General features: G+C 35.0%; 4 protein-coding genes across 4 annotated transcripts in view; 1 reads left to right on the forward strand and 3 right to left on the reverse strand.

The window, feature by feature from the left end:
* LOC125844017 (uncharacterized) overlaps positions 1–17,174 on the reverse strand; it is a 20,807-nt gene extending 3,633 nt beyond the window's left edge. The window contains exons 1-11 of the mRNA XM_049523239.1: positions 16,887–17,174; positions 14,102–14,770; positions 13,263–13,469; positions 12,850–13,158; positions 9,194–9,315; positions 7,089–8,276; positions 3,870–4,011; positions 3,623–3,794; positions 3,333–3,496; positions 2,252–2,337; positions 290–389 (exon numbers count right to left, since the gene is read on the reverse strand). Coding sequence (XP_049379196.1) covers positions 290–389; positions 2,252–2,337; positions 3,333–3,496; positions 3,623–3,794; positions 3,870–4,011; positions 7,089–8,276; positions 9,194–9,315; positions 12,850–13,158; positions 13,263–13,469; positions 14,102–14,770; positions 16,887–17,051 — 3,324 coding nt within the window. The 5' untranslated portion in view covers positions 17,052–17,174. The remainder of the gene's footprint in view (positions 1–289; positions 390–2,251; positions 2,338–3,332; positions 3,497–3,622; positions 3,795–3,869; positions 4,012–7,088; positions 8,277–9,193; positions 9,316–12,849; positions 13,159–13,262; positions 13,470–14,101; positions 14,771–16,886) is intronic.
* A 3,691-nt stretch (positions 17,175–20,865) lies between these two features.
* LOC125843820 (inactive protein RESTRICTED TEV MOVEMENT 2-like) lies at positions 20,866–22,294 on the forward strand. Its single transcript, XM_049523030.1, has 2 exons — positions 20,866–21,034; positions 21,444–22,294. The coding sequence occupies exons 1-2, from the start codon at positions 20,929–20,931 to the stop codon at positions 22,091–22,093; spliced, it is 756 nt and encodes a 251-aa protein (XP_049378987.1). The 5' UTR covers positions 20,866–20,928; the 3' UTR covers positions 22,094–22,294.
* LOC125843816 (probable amidase At4g34880) overlaps positions 21,930–23,387 on the reverse strand; it is a 36,241-nt gene continuing 34,783 nt past the window's right edge. The window contains exon 6 of the mRNA XM_049523024.1: positions 21,930–22,057. The gene's annotated coding sequence lies outside the window, so the exon portion shown is untranslated. The remainder of the gene's footprint in view (positions 22,058–23,387) is intronic.
* LOC125843818 (probable amidase At4g34880) overlaps positions 21,930–23,387 on the reverse strand; it is a 26,935-nt gene continuing 25,477 nt past the window's right edge. The window contains exon 6 of the mRNA XM_049523028.1: positions 21,930–22,057. The gene's annotated coding sequence lies outside the window, so the exon portion shown is untranslated. The remainder of the gene's footprint in view (positions 22,058–23,387) is intronic.

A 23,387-nucleotide genomic window follows, 5' to 3' on the forward strand; every position in this document is an offset into this window, starting at 1 on the left:
GGGTCACAAAGTAAAAAGATACTTATCAGTTATAACCAAAAAGACAACAGTAAAATTTTATTGATTTTCAACAGCTAATTAGTTCATCCATATAGGTTCACATGTTGGGCATGCAAATCATAAGATATAAGAGCTTGAAATCATTCTAAAACAACATTATTGTAGAGCATACCATAGGGTACCGAAATTCAGTAGATCACAAGATTAAGACTGGTGAAAAGCTGATAATCAAATCAAACAGCAAATGAAGGGGAAAATCACTAAAACCTAGATACAAGGTGCTCCTAACCTTATCCTTAAGAGAATGCATGAACCTGCACCAGGACACATGAGATAGTTGTGACTGTACATATTGTTCCAACGTTGACACAAAATGATTAAGCTGGTGCCTGGAATGAAATTCAGAAACATGTAAGTAAAACAGCAGAAAGTAGCAAACTCTAATCACAAAAGAAATGACAAGACTCGGCACGTCTAGCATACATGGTTAGAGCAGAAAATCATGGGATAAACATACATTGAGACATAAGAGTTCAGTGGCGGAGCCACCTTATCATTAGGGGGTTCATCCGAACCCCCTTCGGTGGAAAATTATATTATTTTTACATGGTTAAAATAATTTTTTAGGTATATACAGTAGATGTCGAACCCCCTTCGGCTATTTCGTGTGTCTATTTTATCAGATTTTGAACCCCCTTTATTGAAAATTCTGGCTCCGCACTGTAAAAGTTGAAGCATGCATGAGACAAGAATCATAAGTCTAGGAGCTTTTATGCATGGTTTACACATGACATATTTACTTTCTAGTTTCTTCCAACGTTGAAACTATATTTTATATACAACTGTAACATTCTAACAGTCAATTGGGAGTTTCTCGATTTTATTATGCTAAAAATGGTTCTTGGTGCAAAGGGGAGGAAGTGGATCAGATTTTTCATCCCAGCAGTCAGGTACATGGTCCTCGTGAATGGTAAACCATGTGATTTCTTTGGTAGTTCAAAAGGAGTGAGATAGGGAGACCCACTATCACCTATGTTGTTCACTCTAGTAATGAAAGTGTTGATTAGGATGATGGATGTTGTGGTGGGAAGCTACATGATGGGGTTTTCTGCCGCAGTAGGGGAGCAAGGTATTTTGAGGGTGTCACATCTTTTATTCGTTGATGATACCTTAGTTTTTTGTGATGCTTGAAAGGGCTTAGTTGGAGTACTTGAGACAAGTGTGAATGTGGTTTCTTTGGTAGTTCAAAAGGAGTGAGACAGGGAGACCCACTAACATCTATGTTGTTCACTCTAGTAATGAAGCATGGATGTTGTGGTGGGAAGCTACATGATGGGGTTTTCTGCCGCAGTAGGGGAGCAAGGTATTTTGAGGGTGTCGCATCTTTTATTCATTGATGATACCTTAGTTTTTTTTGTGATGCTGAAAGGGCTTAGTTGGAGTACTTGAGACAAGTGTGAATGTGGTTTATTTGGTAGTTCAAAAGGAATGAGACAGGGAGACCCTCTATCACCTATGTTGTTCACTCTAGTAATGAAAGCGTTGATTAGGATGATGGATGTTGTGGTGGGAAGCTACATGATGGGGTTTTCTGCCGCAGTAGGGGAGCAAGGTATTTTGAGGGTGTCACATCTTTTATTTGTTGATGATACCTTAGTTCTTTTTGTGATGCTGAAAGCGCTTAGTTGGAGTACTTGAGACAGGTGTGATGGTAAGACTAGACACTTCAATGGCATATCGGAGGAACAAAATGCTTCAATGGTATGTTGGAGGGACATGAATTCTTATTTCCTAATTTCCTTGTGGCTCAAAAATATTTAATTTGCATTTAGCATGGAGTGTGATTGCGATCCAGCAAGTGATTATGCACAAAGTACCTAGTTATCAGTTGCGTTTCCAAACTAACCAAGAAATGAATGGTGTGCACTGACCATGCTTCTTAGGTTTCTATCAAAAGAAACTCCTAAAATATCTCAACTTGGAACAAGCTCAGGAAAAGCTAACATCTTTCTGCGTAAATAATAGTACACAACCTCTTAATAAATAAACATTTTCACACATCTGAGCACGTGCAAGAGAGAGAAACATCATGCAGAAAAACATGTCAGAAACAAAAGCATGAGCATAATGTCTTGTGGTTATTCCTCGAACAATGTCTTTTTCAAATACAGTTACCAGACATGCCTTGAGTCAGATGATATCAAGATAGCCAGATAGAAAGAAAATAAAAATTATTAAAATGTGAAAGTACCTCATTTCAGTTAAGATGGACAATTGCTTTGGTTCTGCATTATCAAACACAGAATGTTGATTCTTCTTGTTCAATTGAGAAAGATCCTGTTCACAAGGACAACTTATCAAAATTATTAGGTGACTTAAAGCATCATTTATGTACAATAATTTGGTTAAGACAACTTTTAAAATTGCAGCTGTGATTTTTGTGTGCAGAGTAATCTCTTTTTTTTGGTTTTGGGAAGAAATGAATGTAAATATGCATCTTCAGTTTACTTGTTCACAAGGACAACATATCAAAATTATTAGGTGACTTAAAGCATCATTTATGTACAATAATTTGGTTAAGCCAACTTTTATAATTGCAGCTGTGATTTTTGTGTGCAGAGTAATCTCTTTTTTTGGTTTTGGGAAGAAATTAATGTAAATACGCATCTTCAGTTTACTTGTTACATATTATCAGCATGATAGAGAAGGGGTAAGATATAAGAGCAATACATTTCTTGAAATACATCTCCTCGGTTGAAAACCTTCATAATCAAATCCTTCAGAAACTAACTAAACTGAGATGGTGGCCACTAGAAGCAAACAGAACATGCAAAACGAAGGAAATAATTCCTATTAAGTGGTATAAAGAGACTGAACCACAATTTCCGACACTTAAAACTAACAAAGACAAATAAGCCCAGTTTCATTCCTTCATACAACATAGATTCAATCATTAATCTGTGGGCTCCATAAATTAATGCCTTCACTAGGCATTTGACAAAAAAAAATGGGGATATCCCTGTCTCAACCTGTGTACGCTAATGACAAGAAGAAACAAAATAGGAGTTTCCATGGTCACAAGTGATAATTGCAGCATTAGGTAACTGCTTCAGCCAGTCAAGCTCAAACAGGCCTGAACTTGCTTTAAGTTCAACAAACTAGGTATAGATAAGTTTCCAGATTATGTTAAATCATAAATATGTAGGGATAGGAATCCGTAAAGAAAATAAAAAAAGAAGGATTAAGCAAAGACAATAGAAAGATACAATCTACGCATAACACATATATGCATGATGCAATACAAAAATATGGGACCAATATCAAATCAGTACCTTCAATGAACGCCATACATCACTTAAAGAGAAAACAGCAAGCTTGACTTGCATCAGAAAACTAAAGATATCCGAGTATATTCTCAATGCTCCAGGAGACAATATGATGTTGAGTGGCCAATCTACTCGGTAACCCAAACCCAAAAAATCAAAGGAGTAGATTCCTGCCAAGAGTAGTATAGTTCTAAAAACTGAACCAAAATGCTTATAGAGGACAATGCACCATGTATACAGATATTAAGAGAAACAGTGATGGAGAGAAAAAATAGAACGTGGCATGCAGATCATACCATAAAATGTTCCTGTAGCTGAAACTGAGATGTTTGTCAAACTACTCCCTTTCACATAGACATACAAACGGTCCTTATAAGGGTCTCCTTCACAAGAAGATCTCTGAACTGACAACTCAAGAATGCCCTGAATTTCTGATATTCTCTTTTCAGCCTCTATGGTGTACCATTTCTGGTTTGAAGATATACCACAAATCAAGAAAAAGAAGGTAAAAATAACAAACTATGAAGTGGTAGAAGAACATACATGATGCTGGAGAGAGCTGACAAACAGATGTGCCCAATCTGCTAATTCCATAAAATGGTACCTCCTTAGTGCTAGCAAATGTTCTTGCAAACTAAAACCTTCTTCAAGTAATTTTATAGTCAATTTGCTCAAATATTTGTATCTAGAAATGTCAAGGAAAAATGAGAGGCCACCATGAATGCCTTTGTCTGCATACTCCCCAACAGGTAAAGGTTACTTAAAGAACATTGTGAGGATGGTGGTTATTAACAAATAAAATCTTGAGCAAAACAATCGTTTCTTTTCTAAAAATACTCTTCACAAAATTAGAGAAAGAGATGAAAATACAACTTTCACAGGTATAAACCAGCTGAAAACAATATCAAAGTTGAGGAGTCGAAGGAGAAAACTAAGAGAACTAAACAGATGACAGATGTCAAAGCGAGAAGACAATGATCAATATTACAAACTTGGAGAAGGAAATTGATTCTATAGAACTACATCCCGCTATGGAACATTAGCCCTGCAACTCAAATACTTCACTGACCTGGAACTAACTGATTATTCATGAAAACCCATCATCTGAGAGTGCGTAAATCAAAAAAGTCTAAAAAAGTTTCCAACTTCAAAACTCTAGATACTCAGGCTTTATCAAGTATCATGTCAACTATATAGATGAACGTTGCTCATTGAATAAAATTTTAGCACTACAGGTCACAGGAATATGAATTTGTACCTATTTCATTAATTTGTCCCTTCTTAATGTAACCTATGTTGATTTTAATATAATATGCTAAGTAGTCAGAAAAACGTAAATGGAATTCTTTTCTCATCAGGAATGAGAGTAACATTGGAAGCCCACATTACTAGAGCATAAACAAATAAGGAATATAAAGGACAGTTAATTTCAAGTGTTGATAAACTCTATTTCATGCATCTAGAGTACATAAGGATACTGAAGCAAAATCTCTTCCAACAGGCACTTTTTGATAATATGATCCAGTGGCATCTCAAGAACTGTCACCAAACTAGTCTTTGGATATCTGGCAGTCGTACTGGAAATCTTGCTAGAATTAGCAAGCAGTCTCTCCCAACCACTCCCACCAGCAACATTTTCCAATGATGAGACTTTGTCATAGTGGACCTTTGAACTTACAGGGGAACAAGTATGAGACGGCTCTGCCTTGTTCTCCAAGTTCTCATCGGAGTAATCTTTTAAGTTATGTTGACGACTAGTAAGAATGGCAGAAGTAGCTGCTGTACTAGTCAAAACAGAATCCCCAGCTCCTAACTGATCTCTAGAACTGGCAGAAAACATTTCTATATACACCTGGCAAGGATCCTTTATAGATGTGAAATCAAAAAAAGGATAAGGTTCTCTAGAATCTCTTGAGCACATTTGTTCAGACTCCCTCTTTAGGTTAAGAGAATTTTTAGTCAAAATTGGGTTCATGCTGAAAAAGTTGGAGCGATGCTTCAGCTGCCATGATGGCAAACTTGTTGAACTTAAAAAGTTACAAGCTCTATTTGGATGCTGATCCTTTTCATAAGCCTCAGGCAGTGAAGNTCTCATCAATCAGTACTATGTCGTCCGCAAATAACATACACCACGGAACCTTCTTCTGAATAGACCGCGTCAACTCATCCATCACCAAAGCAAATAGAAAAGGGCTAAGGACTGATCCTTGGTGCAACCCCATCTCAACTGGGAAAAGTTCCGAGTCACCTCCAACTGTTCTAACCCGAGTCTTGGCTCCACCGTACATGTCCTTTATCGCCCTAATATATATCATCGGGACACCTTTTGCTTCCAAGCACCTCCAGAGGACACTCCTCGGTACTTTGTCATAGGCCTTTTCAAGGTCAATGAACACCATATGTAGGTCTCTCTTCCTCTCTCTATATTTCTCTACCAGTCTTCGCATAAGATGAATGGCTTCGGTCGTCGACCCTCTCGGCATGAATCCAAACTGATTCTCAGAAATGGGCACCCCTCTTCTCACCCTCATCTCCACCACTCTCTCCCAAATCTTCATAGTATGGCTTAGCAATTTGATACCCCTGTAGTTGTTACAGTTCTGGATATCACCCTTGTTTTTATACAACGGAACCATCGTACTCCACCTCCACTCATCAGGCATCTTTGTTGTCTTAAAAATAACATTAAACAGCCCAGTCAACCACTCTATACCTGCCTTGTCCGTGCTCTTCCAAAACTCCACCGAAATCTCATCAGGACCGGTCGCTCTTCCCCTGCTCATCCTACTAATAGCACGTATAACCTCCTCGATCCTAAAACACCTGCAGTACCCAAAGTCCCGAAGTCTTTCCGAGTTTGCCAACTCACCCAACACAATGTCTCCGCCCCCTTCTTCATTTAAAAGTTTGTGAAAGTATCTTCGCCATCTCTGCTTGATGGAGGTCTCATCCACCAATACTTTGCCTTCCTCATCCTTGATACACTTCACTTGGTCCAAGTCGCGAGCCTTCCTCTCTCTTTCTTTTGCGAGCCTATACAATCTCTTATCCCCACCTTTGTCCCCCAGCTCAACATACAAGTGTTCGAAAGCTGCCGTCTTAGCCTTCGTAACTGCTAACTTAGCTTCTGTCTTTGTCGTCTTATAGACTTTCTTAAGCGTCCACTTCTCTTCCTCGTCTACGCACTCTACCAACTTTGTGTATGCAACCTTCTTCGCTTCCACTTTGCCTTGGACTTCCCCATTCCACCACCAATCTCCTTTATGGCCTCCAAATTTACCCCTTGACACCCCTAACACCTTTGAAGCAACTTCCCTAATGCAACTAGCTGCTTTATTCCACATGGTGTCCGCATCCCCGCTACCACTCCAAGCCCCCATCCCACTCAACTTCTCACCCATCTCCCGCGAAAGGTCAGGGCTCAAGCCACCCCATTTAATCCTCGGTCGATCAGATACAATCTTCTTCCTCCTATCCCTCTTAATTTCCAGATCCATCACCAAAAGCTTGTGTTGGGTAGTACAATTTTCACTTGGGATAACCTATTTCATTAATTTGTCCCTTCTTAATGTAACCTAGGTTGATTTTAATATAATATGCTAAGTAGTCAGAAAAACGTAAATGGAATTCTTTTCTCATCAGGAATGAGAGTAACATTGGAAGCCCACATTACTAGAGCATAAACAAATAAGGAATATAAAGGACAGTTAATTTCAAGTGTTGATAAACTCTATTTCATGCATCTAGAGTACACAAGGATACTGAAGCAAAATCTCTTCCAACAGGCACTTTTTGATAATATGATCCAGTGGCATCTCAAGAACTGTCACCAAACTAGTCTTTGGATATCTGGCAGTCGTACTGGAAATCTTGCTAGAATTAGCAAGCAGTCTCTCCCAACCACTCCCACCAGCAACATTTTCCAATGATGAGACTTTGTCATAGTGGACCTTTGAACTTACAGGGGAACAAGTATGAGACGGCTCTGCCTTGTTCTCCAAGTTCTCATCGGAGTAATCTTTTAAGTTATGTTGACGACTAGTAAGAATGGCAGAAGTAGCTGCTGTACTAGTCAAAACAGAATCCCCAGCTCCTAACTGATCTCTAGAACTGGCAGAAAACATTTCTATATACACCTGGCAAGGATCCTTTATAGATGTGAAATCAAAAAAAGGATAAGGTTCTCTAGAATCTCTTGAGCACATTTGTTCAGACTCCCTCTTTAGGTTAAGAGAATTTTTAGTCAAAATTGGGTTCATGCTGAAAAAGTTGGAGTGATGCTTCAGCTGCCATGATGGCAAACTTGTTGAACTTAAAAAGTTACAAGCTCTATTTGGATGCTGATCCTTTTCATAAGCCTCAGGCAGTGAAGGATCTTGAGGTAGAAATGAAACACCAGAGTCTAAATTCAACTGGACACCAATGCTACAACTACTTATTTCCAGCTCAATCTCAACTGCACGCAACCATGTAGTCTTAGAGCTCCTCCCATCATTATTCAGAAGATTTCCTGGAAAGCAATCAGGCAGCCAGGATGTACTTTGGCAACTGTTAGTAATCTGGTTATCAAGTGTCTGCAACATACTTTTTTCCTCACTTCTATAGGGCAGAGAGCTGTCACATGCAGCTCTTTCACTGTTACTAACATCCGTGGAAAAACATGATATTTCCATTCTTTTCCATGTTTCATATGAAACATATTCTGCAGGGCATGAAGTCTCACCTTGTGGAAACTTCTGCTTCTGTAGAAGACCATCATCAGTAAAACTTAAAGCAGATAAACAATCTGGTTCCAACTCCACATCATTGCCAGGGGCGTTTCTCGACAGATCAAAATCACTTTGCTCCTCTGAATTATCTTCCCATGAACATTCAGATGATTCCAGGAGATCTTCAGTACAAGAAAAATCATTGTCTGTGCTAACTTCAGCTTCCATGGTGTTGTGAGGCCTAAAAATTCAGGTACGATACGTTTTAGAAACAGGAAAGGACTTATACAAGAAGACAGAAATGTTCAGATGAGCTTCAACAATGAGTGGAAAGAAAAGACTCAGGTATGCAGCTCTAGGAACTAAACAAAAGAGTTCAATGAAATCACTTAATGTAAAAAGTATCCACTCAAAATACTAAGGCAATTTATAAACCCTAACAGATGCCCCTAATAAACCTGATGTAGACTTACTTGACTCAACACCCTCCTGCACGTGCAACTGATTTTAGGATTAACACTTGGACTTTGATGCGGACTTATGAGTCTTAGAATGGGCTTTCTAAATGTTGTCTCAATACCATGTGAAAAAATCTGAACATACAACGGAATGGAGTGACCCAAATCTTTACAGACCTCTTTGGACCAATATGGGACTGAATATAACTCAACACCTTGTTGGACTGGGTAAACCTTTTCATCTAAGAGTTCAAACCGTCAAAAAGGGATATTTTTACTTTTTATTTTGGTCCTTCAACACATACCCTCGGGTGCAGTGGAGATTCTTATTCATTGACCGAGCAAGTGGAAGCTTATTTTATGAAGAGTATGGTGAGACTCAGCTTACTTAAATACCATATTGAATTGGTAAACAGACTCACCTAAAAGCTTAAATTGTTGAAGAGATACTTTATTTATTTACTTATTCTTTTCAAAATTTCATACTTCAGATCATGCAATTTTTCCTCTATATTCAAAGCACAGGAGCTATAGAGAAAGAACTTTATCATCTAAAAAAAAGAGCTATAGAGAAAGAATGGTAGGATATATAGTAGATAAGCAACTATCAAAAAATTAGATTGTAGACAGTCTTGGATGGAGGCACAAATGAGAAAGCACATGAGGACATGCAATGAAGAATGTAAACTGGCACACTTACAAAGTTTTCTCTCCAGTATCAGTTGAACATGTTTCCAAGTTGTCACTAGTTGAAAACTCTACAGGAGAGTTCAAATTCCTGGCATGGTTTGCATATCTAGGTTGCATGCCTTGCAGAGATATCTGGGAAATAGAAAACTTATGTAACACATGAAAAGGTTAAAAGGGGGAATTAAAGATTAACCTTGTTTTAACTCTAAGGGGTCGTTTGGTGTGAGGGATAAGAATAAATAGTCTTGGGATAAAAAAATAGTCCTGGGATAAAATTTTATTGTCTTGTTTGGTTGCCATGTTTGGGATAACTTATCCCACCATTTATACCGTAGTGATGGGATAAGTTATCCCACATACATGGTGGGATAAGTTATCCCAGGATAACTAATCCTTATCCTAGGATAATTAATTTTGGGATAACTTGTTCCCAACCAAACGACCCCTAAATGCAATAGACGGTGAGAAACTAGCATTACTGTGAATAAAGTTGTTCTAATTGTCTAGATTACTTGATGCTTCATAAAAATATCAAAGGATTTTGTCAACAAGGGATATGTATCAAACTCATAGGTACTCCACAAATGCAGAAATGGCACCTCTAACAGTTAACTTCAGGAATGTGTAAACAAAAACTAATACATTTGGTGGTAAGAAACCATGTCTTATATGTAGTACTGTCCATTATCTAGCGTATTCTTTGTTTTAAATATCTCATTTCTTCTCCTGTCTTTGTATTTTAATATCATCTAAATTCATTTCTCACCTATTAATACATTAGAAATACATGAGGGAAAAGGAGATGTAACACTTCTGCTGAGGGTTTGTCAAGACCTTTTTACTGGATCTCTGGTGTTCACTTCTTTCCATCCATGGAAGCAGGACTTTGAAATCATCTACAGCGAAAATAAATGATATAGAACAATGGATGGTCTAAATCAAAAGCAAAAAAGGTCGAGAGGAAAAGAAACCATGCAGAAAAGGGGGGATAAAAAAGGAGACAAGAAAAACGGATCAAAATTTGTTTGGGGTTTGATCTAAAGAAGAAAGGAAACATATGGTAGTCAACCATTGACTGTAATGTACATATATGTGCAATTCTTTTAAGTTTAGAATGCCAAGGTCTGTTTTTGGCATCACAGATTTCGCCAGCGAAGGCTTTTCCCCTCTATTTCTGCCCAATAAGAACTCGAGTTTTTGTCCATTTTCTTACTTTCCCTTGCTCTCCCCAAAAACTTTCCTCCAAACACACTTCTAAGAAAAAAAATTGCATCCACTCCTAATCCTAGAATAAACATATCATTTTAGAGAATGGTTTACGAAAAAAGGTAGAATTTTGTTTTAACTTCAATCATATTTTGTTGTTGGGAGATCATACAATAATTTTTTTTTTATAACCATGGTATCCAGGCCAGCTTGAACACTCCTCGACTAATTCCACGAGATACTTGTCACCTCCCACTAGCAACAAATATTATGTAACTCAGTCCACCAAGGCTAGCACAGATGGGAAGAAATCACTTGGTGTTCTTGTCTCTACTAGGATTTGAACCAGAGACTTTATGGTTTTCAACCCACTTCATTGACCACTAGGTCACACCCTTGGGTGCATACAATACAATGATGTGAAATCAAGAAGTCAAGAGCTCAGTAACATCAAAAAGAGTGCTGCTTGACATGAAGTGAAAATTCTGTACATAAACTGCAGATGACGTTGAGTCCAATATCTCATTTTTATCCTGACCTATCTCTTTCTTATCTTCAACCAAGTCGAATGAATCTAGACTTGGAACTCATGAAGCTATGAACAAACAAAATCTGGCAAACTAATACCAAGCTATCAATGGGCATTCTGCTTCATTAATAAAAGATCACAATCTGAACTTTCGAAACAAAATACTCCACATCCTGTCAGGCCTCAATGTCCACATTTTCCAAGGCAGCAGACAGATTTAGAAAGAACCAAATAAGTTGGACCAAGCTAGAGTATCAAACAAGTGTTTCAAAACCATCACCATTTGGGGTGGAGAACAGAAAAACTTGATATATCTTAGAAGAGATTTATCACCCAGTGTTGTAAAAAGCGCAGAAAAGCGCGCTTAAAGCGAAAGGCGAGGCGAGGCGAGGCTCCTGCGCTTTTAGTTCCTGAAGCGAGGCGACATTGAAAAGGCGCTCGCTTCTACTGTAGAAGCGAGAAGCGCAAGAAAAGCGAAAGCGCGATAAAGCGCGCTTTTTATGAAAAAGCGCCAATTAGGTTTTTTTTTTTTTTAAATGTAAGGTTTTTTTTTTTTAATTTCTGAAAGATACTTACGCAACTAAGAAGCTGCAACTTTTTCTCTTCTTCTTTGCGACTGCTGTAGCCTGTAAGTTCTCTTCTTCTTCTCTTCTTCTCTCGAAGCTGCTGCGATCTGCTATTGTTTTTTTTTTTTTGGTTGCTGCTGGGTGTTTTTCTATATTTTTATTGCTGCATTTTTTTTTTCCAATTCTGTTTGCTGCTCTGCTTTCAATCTCTATTACTGACCTGTTTTTTTTTTTCAATTAATATTACTACTCTGTTTTTTTCAATTCCTTTGCTGCTCTTGTTGAAGAATAGGAGTTTGATTCTTTGTGATTTAATTATGTTTTTGATTTTTTGCTTTATATGTTATGACTTATGAGTATTATTGACTATCTATTTACTTTTAATCTAAGAATATATTACCTCTATTCAGTTATTTAATATTTATTTTTTTTTATACTAAATATCGCTTTATTCAAAAAAAAGCGCGCGCTTCGCTTCTCGCTTCTCGCTTTTGTGAAGCGAGCCCTTGTCGCTTTTTTCCGCTTCTGCTTCCCAAAACACTGTTATCACCTTTCATCGGTACTTTTACAACAATTATGTCCAAGTCCCAAACAAGTTGAGATTGGTTGCCTATATGACTCCTCACTGACCAAGTTTCTCCATTTAAACTCACCTCAAATCATCATCATACAAAACAACAACAATAACAATAATAATAAATAATAATAAACTTCAAAGTACTCTTAGAAAAAGTAATAGGTCCAAAATCAATGTCCTAACAAGATAAAACCTATTCCCAACTACTAGATATCACATATATGGAGCTTGTTTTCCAATGTGTCTAGTGCAGTTGTTGTGAGTCAAAAGAACTCTTCCTTGAAACTATACTAGTGCAGTATTTTCAGGAGGCAAAAGAACTCTTCCTTGAAACTTTTCCCTGATAGTTGGGTATTACTAAAAGTAAAGCAGCTATGCAGACTATGTTTGACGACCCCACAACAAATTAAGTACTAGATTATTTAATCTTAATGGCATCTCCAATTATAACAAATAAACCAGAATAACCGCAGTAACTACCTCAAGTCAAAAGTGGCCAGAAGAAGTAAAAGCCTGTGTTCCCACACTGGATACATTTCATTAGAAAATCTTAAATAGGATAAACAATCACAGAAAGATCAGACTTTCTTAAAAGACAAACAGCACAAGCAATTAGCATTTATACAACATAGCTTAGTTATCCTTGAAAATTATTTCATGGAACCGACAGCTGAAAAACAGGAACACAAGAAACTTATTTCATGGTTCTACAGCTGTAGATACAGGATGACTGCAAGAAATTTATAAGCAAGAAGAATTTGGAACTGTGGCCTCTGAAATGAAATTACCTCCCGAAATCTGAATTCTGACTTGGTGAAAACGTTGTCAATTTTCTCCAGCATCCTTTGGTAATAACTGTTTCTTGAAACTACCATCGTCTCAATAGCTCCTTTCTCAAATAACAAGGAAGATCTGAAGCTTGAGAATTCACTTGAAAACCCATGGATTCCAGGAAGGAATTCTTCGTGAATACCGTTAAATGGTCCAAAAGTATTACAGAACTCAAGTAACTTCATTATTATTTGAAGCTGTTGACCTGCTCGGAAAAGGGGAAGCAAACAATCCTCCAGAAACGAAGGCAAAACTCCCTCTCGCACCTGAGATATTGAGTAGCAGATGATAAAAACAGACTCCCAAGTAGTCACAATAAGCGTATCAGCATTAGAAAGAAATTATAACTCTAAATGACAGATGGCATTACCCTAACACTTGATAATGGGAAGTCATTAGAGATTCCAATGTTACCCGGCTCATGATCAGGTTGCTCGTTCACATTTTCCACGATGAACTCATTAAAAGGATCAGCAATGCTACCTTCAAAAATCCATGATCTAATAAATCCACAGTAGGGTTCCCATGAACGTAGAAACAAGAATTTCAGGAGAGCGCAATGGGCCGGATTAGCCACCTAGCAACAAAAAGCCAAGAAGCACTACCAATAATAAGCAAAAGAGACACCTTATTAATCTCTTACACCAAAAATCTAACATCCATAAAATCCAACACCTTGTTGGACCAAAAATGGAACTCTTTTTCCACAATGGTGAACGAAGTAACACTTAGGATTATATATATTATTGTAATGAAAAAAATCAGTGACTATATCATTCAGACTAAACCAAAAGTTGCAGTATAATACCTAAAGTTACATAAGTTCCATGCAGAGTGCCAAAATTTTCTTTCCTACTTACAAACATCTCTTAGCAGAATCATATTATCAATTTTGGATATTTCGGTAGCATTTCCAGGTGGCAACATGAATGTGAAAACAGGTTCACTTTCACTCTAGCGTCAGTTAAGTGTATGGGCATGTCTCCTTCCCCAAGTATTACTGCATTGCTTTTTGGTACATGCCTACTCATAACTAGCTGCTTTCCTCCTCACATATAGAAAGAAAAGAAATATGCATCATGTAATCCATGAAGCATTTACATCAAGGTGATAATCAAATACCTCGCATGACTCGCTACCGTGCACAATCTAAATCTTAATGGAACAGCAAAGTACCAGATCAAAAACATACAGTTGATGAATGCTAACCTTTAGTTGTGTGTACAAGAAAGTGAGCAGAGCACCACTTCTGGGGAATTTATTAAACTCTAAGAATGCTTTGGCACTTATTTCTTCAAGAGATAATTCAGAGTATCTAAGAGCTAGATCACTCATATTGCAGATATTACCAAGCACATCCATCTGAGTTCTTAGTCCTGCAGAGTGCAGATAAGCCTCTAGCAATGTGATTTCACCATGCCCAACACTAGTAAAACAGCCTCCACCCTTAGCCTTCACGCAACGCCTCAAGTTGACAGAAGCATATAGTGTATTGAGGGAGGAGGCATACCCATCTAAAATTTTTGCCACAGAAACTGCAAAGGCCTGATTAACAAGTGTATGATTGCTCATTCGGCATCCCACACCATCACCGTCATCATACTTTTGAACTTCATCCTCATTTCTAGCTAGACTTAAACATGTAAAATGATTGACAAATTTGTGAAGAAGGAAAATGAGGCAACCAAAATGCCCAATGGATTTAAGTAAATTTCCCAAAGCAAGGGTGCTTGAAGTCCGTGTCCACAAATTTGGGATATGATGGAAGGATCTATCAGCTGAGTCAAAACAAAACAATGCAGAGAGCTTTTGAATAGATATCAGAGCTGATTCTACACCTTGCAGAGCATCCAATTCCAGCCTCACCAAGCTAGACTCCTAAAAGGGTGAATGAAAAATAATAGGTAAAGGGTCTTTTCGTTTTCTGGAGTCACGAAGTAGCAAAATAGCATTTAGTTCATTCATTATAAAATGGTAACATCACAAGAGATAAAGATAATGCAACTCTCTTTCTTGTCCCAAAAAAAAGTAGTTCAAAGAAAACAATAAAAAGGTCAAAAGAACATGACCAAACAAAACCTGTCCCAGCAACACCCAAATACAAAGCAGTTTCATAGGTTGTGCATTATGCACTCAAACTAGTAAATTGGCACTCCCATTTTCTTGTTTAATTAACAACAGAAAAGGTGAATTACAGTAGAACCAGCAAAATATTTGAAAGTCACACTTAACCATTTAACTTTAAACTGTTGCAATTCAAACATCTATCAGTTACAGCCATTGCAACTTCAGAACTTAGGAAAATCCAAACTATAAGAGGAAACAAAATTCACCTTTCCGTTAAGTGCCATATTGCACCAGATTTCCCAACCTCCCCTTAATTTTAGCCTTCAAATTAATAAATATAACAATAAACATTGCAAATTATAATCTTGTAACTGGATGTGAATCCTCATTTCTCAATTAACCTTGCAAATTAAGTCCGTGCAATTTGAAACAAGTATTTTTAATAGGTAAAAAATGTTCAGCAGACAAGTAACTAAAGCCGCAAAAAGGTGTGTACATAAGCCACAGACCTAGGACATATAAGGAAAGCGAGCACCCTAAACAGAAAAAAGTAGCACAAAACTAGGCTGTAAAAGTATTATTTTAAGGAACTCTTATTGAATCAAATTTCACATTTTTGAATTGCTTGATTTTTTAAAAATTTGGAACAGTCAATGGTACTGAGAAATATAGAGTGGGGGGGGAGGAAGCTAGTCACCTCACCCGCCCTTATTAGTAGTATGCAACCTTTCTTTCTTGAATTCCTTCCATTTGACACATACATATTACTTTAATTTTATCACTATGTTTTGAATTTTCTTTTAAATGTATGCAGTTCTTCCTCTTCAATATATCATGATCTATTCGAGGCGGTCTACCAAAATTTAGTCTATATATTAAAAGGCAAAAGAGAAGTATAGACAACGCTCCTCTAAACATGGAGCAGCAATTTGGTACTAAATGACAGCCAAGCTTTTTCTAAAATTTCAATTTGGCACCACAAGATGCAATCATATCAGCATTAATGCACCACATCCCACCATAACTACAAAGTTAAACGTTATTGAGCGAGGTAGAATTAGGACAGGCAATCCTTAAGAAGTACTCATGTTGCATTCCTCTTATGTTCCAGAAGAATGGTATAAAACATGAAGATGCAAGACACAGAATTAATATAAGATGGTTAAAATGGTGGAGTGCTATGGCAGTGTTAAATACTAAGAGGATACCTACCAAAGTGAAAAACATGCTTTATAGGATTAATCTTGTACATTGACACTTGAATTTCTCATCGGAATTGACAGAAAAAGACACAAACTTTTAGGACAAAAAATAAAAATAGTCCATACAGAAACAGCAAAGAAGCACAGAATTCAATTGAAAATTGAGCAAAAAAGGAAAATCTAAAATAAGATTGCCCAAAAAGAAGCTATAGCAATACATAAGTATAAAACAACACCCCACCAGCTGTACAAGACTGAATTAATCATGTACATTGCATTGATGGAAAAAGAATAAATTTTTGGATGAAAAATCAAAAGGGTCTTCACAGAAACAGCAAAGAAGCACACAATTCAATTGTAAATCAAGTAAAAATAGAAAATCTCAATGAACATTGCCCAAAAAATGCTATATCAATACACAAGTATAATAAAACGCACATTTAACCTAGTACATTGCCGATATGCAAATATCATGAATACAACAAAAGGAAAGAGTCGAAAGCTGAAAAGGGTCCTTACAGAAACAGAAAATAAGCAATTAATTCAACCGAAACTCAAGGAAAAATGGAAATTTTCAAAGCACACTTACCAAAAAAAAAAAAAACCTAAACCAATACATAAGTATAAAGCAACCACCAGCTATACAATTCGCAGTTAATCTACTACATTTCCAATATGGCAAAATCATCGGAAACAAAGAAACGAAAACTAAAAAGGGTCCTCACAGAAATAGCAGAAGTTGAATATTGAACATGGGAAAACTGATTAGTATCCAAAGAAGAAGAGCAGCCACTTTCTGAAGGAATTGATTCCCATTGTGTAGGTTGCACATACGGATCTTCCAACTTCAACTTCCCAAACAATGAAGCCAAATTGGTATCCACTGCCATTGAAATTAAAAACTAAAATTCAAATCAATTTTGCGTCAGATTTCACTAGGGTTTTGTGGATAATGGGGTTTGGGGATTTTTGAACAATTTGAACTTTGTGGGTGTTTGATTCTTGATTTTACTACTACGCATTTTGTGATGAACAAAATCAAGAAAATATGAAGGGCAAAGAGAAAAGAGAATGGAAAAAAGAGGGGTAGAAAGAAACAAACAAACAAAAGAAAAATTAGTATTTTTGTATATTTTCCCTCCAATTTTGAATAGTCGGGTGCACGATGCATCTCGTGTTTATGAATTTTTAGTAATAAACACACTATGTAGATTGTAGTGTAGCTATATCCTAACGTAATAATTAGTGATTGATTTCACGACTTATACTTGTGGGTTTGTAAATTAGATAGAGATAACTTTGTTATTTCTCCAATCACTAGGATCGCCTATGTGGCTTCACCACAAACCAAGATTCCCTTTTAATTTATTTATTTTCAAAACTAGTCTTTCCCTTTCATGAAAAATTGTGACTTTTATGAAAAGTTGTGACTTTTATGAAGAGTTGCGGCTTTAATGAAGAGTTGTGACTTTAATAAAGAGTTGCAACTTTTATAAAAAGTTGTGACTTTTATGAAAAATTGTCACTTTTATGAAAAGTTGTAACTTTAATAAAGAATTGTGATTTTATGAAAAATCGTGACTTTTATGAAAGATTGTGACATTTCTAAAGGGTTGCAACTTTTTCAAATAGTTTTCGATAAGGCACAATAAATATTTGTTCACACCACCCTTTGTTGTCTATAAATAGAGGAATTTCCACTCATTTTAAAACAACGAAATTCTAAACCTTTTCTTCTTCTTCTTCTGCACAATTAAATATTCGTGTACTTTACTCATGTTGAGTGACTCACTAACACCATTGTTCATTGTTACAGATCTTGATATGTATTTTTACAGTCATTAATTTATGCTTATGTTATTAAGGATAAATGATAAGATGTTATAATTTTCATTTTATTTTACATTATTAATGTGTGTTACTACGTAATCTTGTATGTAAGATAATATAGTATTTTAGTTTTAATGACTGACATATTTTAAGTATTATTTTATAAATACTTGCGCGGAGCGTGGATAAATTTACTAGTCATATATATANTTTTACAGTCATTAATTTATACTTATGTTATTAAGGATAAATGATAAGATGTTATAATTTTCATTTTATTTTACATTATTAATGTGTGTTACTACGTAATCTTGTATGTAAGATAATATAGTATTTTAGTTTTAATGACTGACATATTTTAAGTATTATTTTATAAATACTTGCGCGGAGCGTGGATAAATTTACTAGTCATATATATATAAGAATCGAAATAGTGGATTTTTAAATAAGTAAATGAGATCATTCAGTGTTTATAAAGAGTCGACATCAAATATTATTATTTTCTTTTGTGTGAATAATGTCATTTTTTCTTATAATGATATATCTTCGATAAAAAAGTTTAAGAGAATATTAAGAATCTAGTTTGAATGAAAAATTAAAATGTCACTTCATATTATTTTCTTGAATGTCACTAACGATATAAATATCACCAACGAATATAATGTGATGGGTGAATTTACACACTTACTCGAATTTTTCATTCGAATTTAAAAATGTAGAAACTGTTGAATTCTTTATTCCTTGCGCAAGGGGAAGATGAATTAATTAGATCAACATATTTCTTAGAAGTTAGAACTCCAGTAAGTATTGATAATTAACTTGAAAATCTATGTAATATTCAAAATTTATTCTATGTTTCATTAAAATAAATTTTATCATAATGATATTCTTTAAAGATTACGATCTATTGTATGTCATAAATACAATTAATTTATAACAAGTGTTATGATTTATCTTATTTTTGCGAGATGCGTGATTTTAATAATAAAATATTATTGTATCGATACAAACTATCATATGAGTGTAGTGAGTGATTTTATATGTAAATGATATAAATAAAATGACTTTAATGTTACAAAATTAAAAAATAAAATAAAATTGTGTGTGAAATAACAAAAATATAATGATTTTTTCGGTTATAAAACAAAGAAAGTATTTTTCTTTCGTAATTTTATTAATTAAATAACCTCCTGAATGATCCAACTCTGATAATAAGGTGTTAATTGGATCATTATTTGAGAAAACAACATATTTTAATTAGAGTATATTTTTTGAATTAATGGTAAATAATTTGATATAACACGTAAATTTACAACAATGATATAAATATTTATTACATTATTATTAATGAATATAACTTCATTTCATACGAAAATAAAGAAAGCATTTTTTATTATAGCCAAAGGGAAATAGGTTTAGGAAAATAAATAATAATTCCCATTTCTAGGTGAATTCAAATTAATTGGATTTTCAAATTGAATACTACGCGTCGGATATGAAACCGAATAAGAAGTTACAATTATCACTAAAAAGTAAATACTTCAAATAGGACTTCTCGATGCAAATTAAAATTAATCAAGACAAAAATAAATATGAACTTCTCGACGCAAATCCACATTAATCAAACATCATAACAAATATCTGACACCAAATACATAACATAAGAAAAAGTCCAAACTACAACTAAAAAGTAAAAATATTAAGTCATACTTCTCGATATTAGTCAAAATTAATCAATCTTAAAGTAACTACAATTTCTTTATGTAATTTCAAATTGATCAAATTTAATATAAATGTCAAACATGAAAAATAAAATACATGAGTCTAAATTATCATTAAAAAGTAAATCACCGACTCGATCTAATTATATGCCAAAGTGGGAAATCATTAAGCAACTGTTCTTTTTCATTACTTTAATTATTTAAACCTCATTAGCTGGCTAATTTAGAACCAAGGGGATCAACTTTACAAGATTTTATATTATTTTATGAAAAAAGAAAACGAATAAATATAATTATATATATTTTTTTAAAAAGAATTAGAAAAATAATGAAAGTTCACACTGAAAATTATTCTAAAATTTCACATATCAAAGAATATATTCCTGCAATTTCTTGATGAAATTAATACCAACTTTCTATACGTAGACAATGGTTGTCCCTAACTAAAGCTTTCCCAAAAATAAATAATAAATAAATAGGAGATTAAAATGTTTCAAAATTAAATTTAAGGAATAATAGCACTTTCGATTTCAAGTTATTGTAATACATGACTAAACACATTTACTTATACTATATGACTTTCAGCACATGATATATTTCGTGTATTTGACTATCCTCAACGAGGAATGAAGGGGGGAAAAGATCATTGAAAAAAATTGGTAATCAATAGCTCTCGTTTTTGGTTAAATACATTTTAATATTTAATTAATTGATATGAACACTTATTGTCTAAAAGACTAAAAGTAAACTTGACAAATTAAATGGTTTATTAAGTGTTAAAAACACACGTCTAATTAAAAAATGTTTATCTAAATACTACAAGAACCAAACAAGAATTTAGTAGTATTTAAGGGACCAAAAGTGCAATTATTATTAAAAAAAAAACAAATAATTATGACATGTGGTTAATTTCAAGTCTCTTTTTAAATTAATTTCTCAAATATTTGGTTACCTATTCAAGAAGAAAACTTTAAGCTAACCAAAAGCAAGAAATCTATAGACAAAAGAAAGGCATGAAAATAAGTTAAGAAATATCTAAATTGAAAGAAAACAGCTTTAAGCATCTCCAAAAAAGTTTCTTAACAAAATTCTTATATATATAATAACACAATTGGTTCGATCTTTTATGTACTAACAACTCATCAAAAAAAAAAAAAAAAACAAGAGCAAAGTTTATAACAACAAATTACAAATTTCATATATTAGCAAAAAAAAAATGGATTCAAAGGGAGCTGCACCAAATCAAACTTATGAAGATTTTGTGCCAACTACAGAGTTGGTGCAAGAACAAGACTCTGATACTCTTCTCATTGATCTCACAGGTGATCTTCTTTTTACTGTTTTTTTCGATCGAGGGAATGAGTTGTCGTCTCCTTATATTGTTCGAGTGATTTTTGTTAACTTTTGAGGTTGAGTCAGTCTCGAAGTTTATTTCCTTATGTTGTCATAAGCTATGTTGCTTGGACTCTCCAAAATTATTGTTGCATGTGGTACTTTTGGAGGATTAGACACACAACTAAAGAACTTTATGTCCTTAGCACAAATATATCAGATGACATAATAGGATGTAAATGTCACATTTGTTGCTTGGACCATCCAAAAAATTTGCTGCATCTGTGTTGGATTCTCTAAAAATGGACAGATTTTTGAAGAGTCCGAGCAACATAACATTTCAATATATCTTATATTATGGTTTTTTTTCACATTTATTGTCATGTTGAAATTCTGCAGGTTTCAAAAAGGAACAAGTGAGGATTCAACTGACCAGAACAGGAGTTCTGAAGATCAGTGGACAAAGGCCAGTTGCTGAGAGCAAATGGCTTAGATTCCAAAAGGATTTCCCTGTTTCACAAAATTGCGACAAGATGAAAATCAGTGCAAAGTTTGAAAATGGCATTCTTCATGTCAAACAACCAAAACTGATAAGTTCATCAGAGAACAAAGGTCAAGAACTGCCAACATCTGATGCTCAATGGCAACAAAAACCAGCAGACGAGCCACAACCAACGCCTCAAAAGAAAGACGAAGAACAAACAAAAGACGAAAAAACACCAACACCAACACCAACACCAACAGAAGAATTGCCTAAACATCAGGCTACTAATGCTGACAAGCCTGAAATGGAAGAACCAAACACTAAAGAAGCTAAAGATCTCGCGGAAAAAACACCTGCTGAGAATACTGGTGCAAGTAGCACTATGGAAGATGGAAATAGACCGAGTTATGCGTGTAAACTTGATAAAGATGCATATATTGGAACTGCAGCTGTTCTAGCTGAGAATCTGAAGATGCCAAGAAAATTGATGAACATGACTCTGATTGCTCTTTTGGTTCTTGGAATTGGCCTATATATCAGCAATAAGATGAAATCCAACAATTAAATACCTGAAGAATGACGTTTTTCCGTCTAATAAACAAAACTAAGTTGGGATATTTGCATTTCTCCCAGCTCATGTGAGTGTGAATGAAGAAAACTCACTGACTACTACTCTCCTTTTTCTCATTGCATTGCTGAATTGTATACATGAAATATTCGTTTCAAAAATTTGTATCGAATAAAAATATGACATGACTTATACTAAGGTTTTCTGATATATGTCTGATGTGTGTTTATTATTAATATAAGAAGAGTAAATAGTCAAAAAGACACCTGAACTATCGATTTTTCACACACCAACTATCAGGTCTGAGCTATCACTGTTGTTCAGGTAAGAAAAGGGAACAATTGATAGTTGGGTGTGAAACTCGCGAAGAAATGATAGATCATGTGTGTTTTTTACCATTATCTCTTACAAGAAAGCAAAAAAACTGAATTCATGTCCTAGGAATAGAGGCAACCCAAGATCAAGCACAAAGACTATATTAAAGGGAAAATAAGATAAATAAGCAGAAATACATCTGTAATTGACGACTAACCATCACGCCAAGATAGAAGCTAAACAGGAAATTCCTCAGGCATAACATTCCATAAAATATGAAATTGTGAGAAGTTACTAACGAATCACATTTCAATCGAACTACTACGGTTTTCGATGGATTAAGAGAAAGATAGATAACATAATAATTTCAAAGGCATGAATCTTGCTAGATATTAACTAGAGAGGCTAGAAGATATAAAAGCTCATTGACATTATTATATGACTATTTTCGTCTGTCAACATTTTGTACTTAATAATAACACATCATTTTGGACATTCTAGATTGAATCAATTGTGTAATACCTATTGAGGATGTGAAGGAGGGGGCTTCCTGATATGTGTTGCTTGTTCAAAACCATATGCAATTTCAATAAGTGTTGGCTCAGAACCCTTTAGTCCTCCAAATGAAATTCCGAACGGAGTTCCAGTTTTATCATAACCAGCTGGTACATTGATCCCTGGATAACCTCCTATCGCGAGATGGCCAGCAATGTCAGCACCAGGTGACACCAACGCGTCTATCTTATTTTCTTTCATCATCTTCTCGAACCCGTATTTGCATGCTTTTGTTATGTTCCTCAATGCCTCCCTTTCCAATTTCCCTATTCCATTTGTCTTCTCAGCTTCCAACATTATATCTTGACCATATTCTTTGAGTTTTTCCTACAATGATATACAAAAAGAACGAAACGCTTAAACCAAAAATAGTCGGCAGATGTATAGTATATAGTATAATATGTTAATAACAGTCTATAAT

Source organism: Solanum stenotomum, chromosome 11 (genome assembly GCF_019186545.1).
Source record: "Solanum stenotomum isolate F172 chromosome 11, ASM1918654v1, whole genome shotgun sequence".
NCBI classification, from domain to species: Eukaryota; Viridiplantae; Streptophyta; class Magnoliopsida; order Solanales; family Solanaceae; genus Solanum; species Solanum stenotomum.

Bases quoted from the DNA above. Each gene is read 5' to 3' on its own strand.
- LOC125843820 (XM_049523030.1), top strand. From the start codon at position 20,929: ATGGATTCAAAGGGAGCTGCACCAAATCAAACTTATGAAGATTTTGTG. The intron at 21,035-21,443 runs GTGATCTTCTTT...GAAATTCTGCAG, and splicing joins TCTTCTCATTGATCTCACAG to GTTTCAAAAAGGAACAAGTG.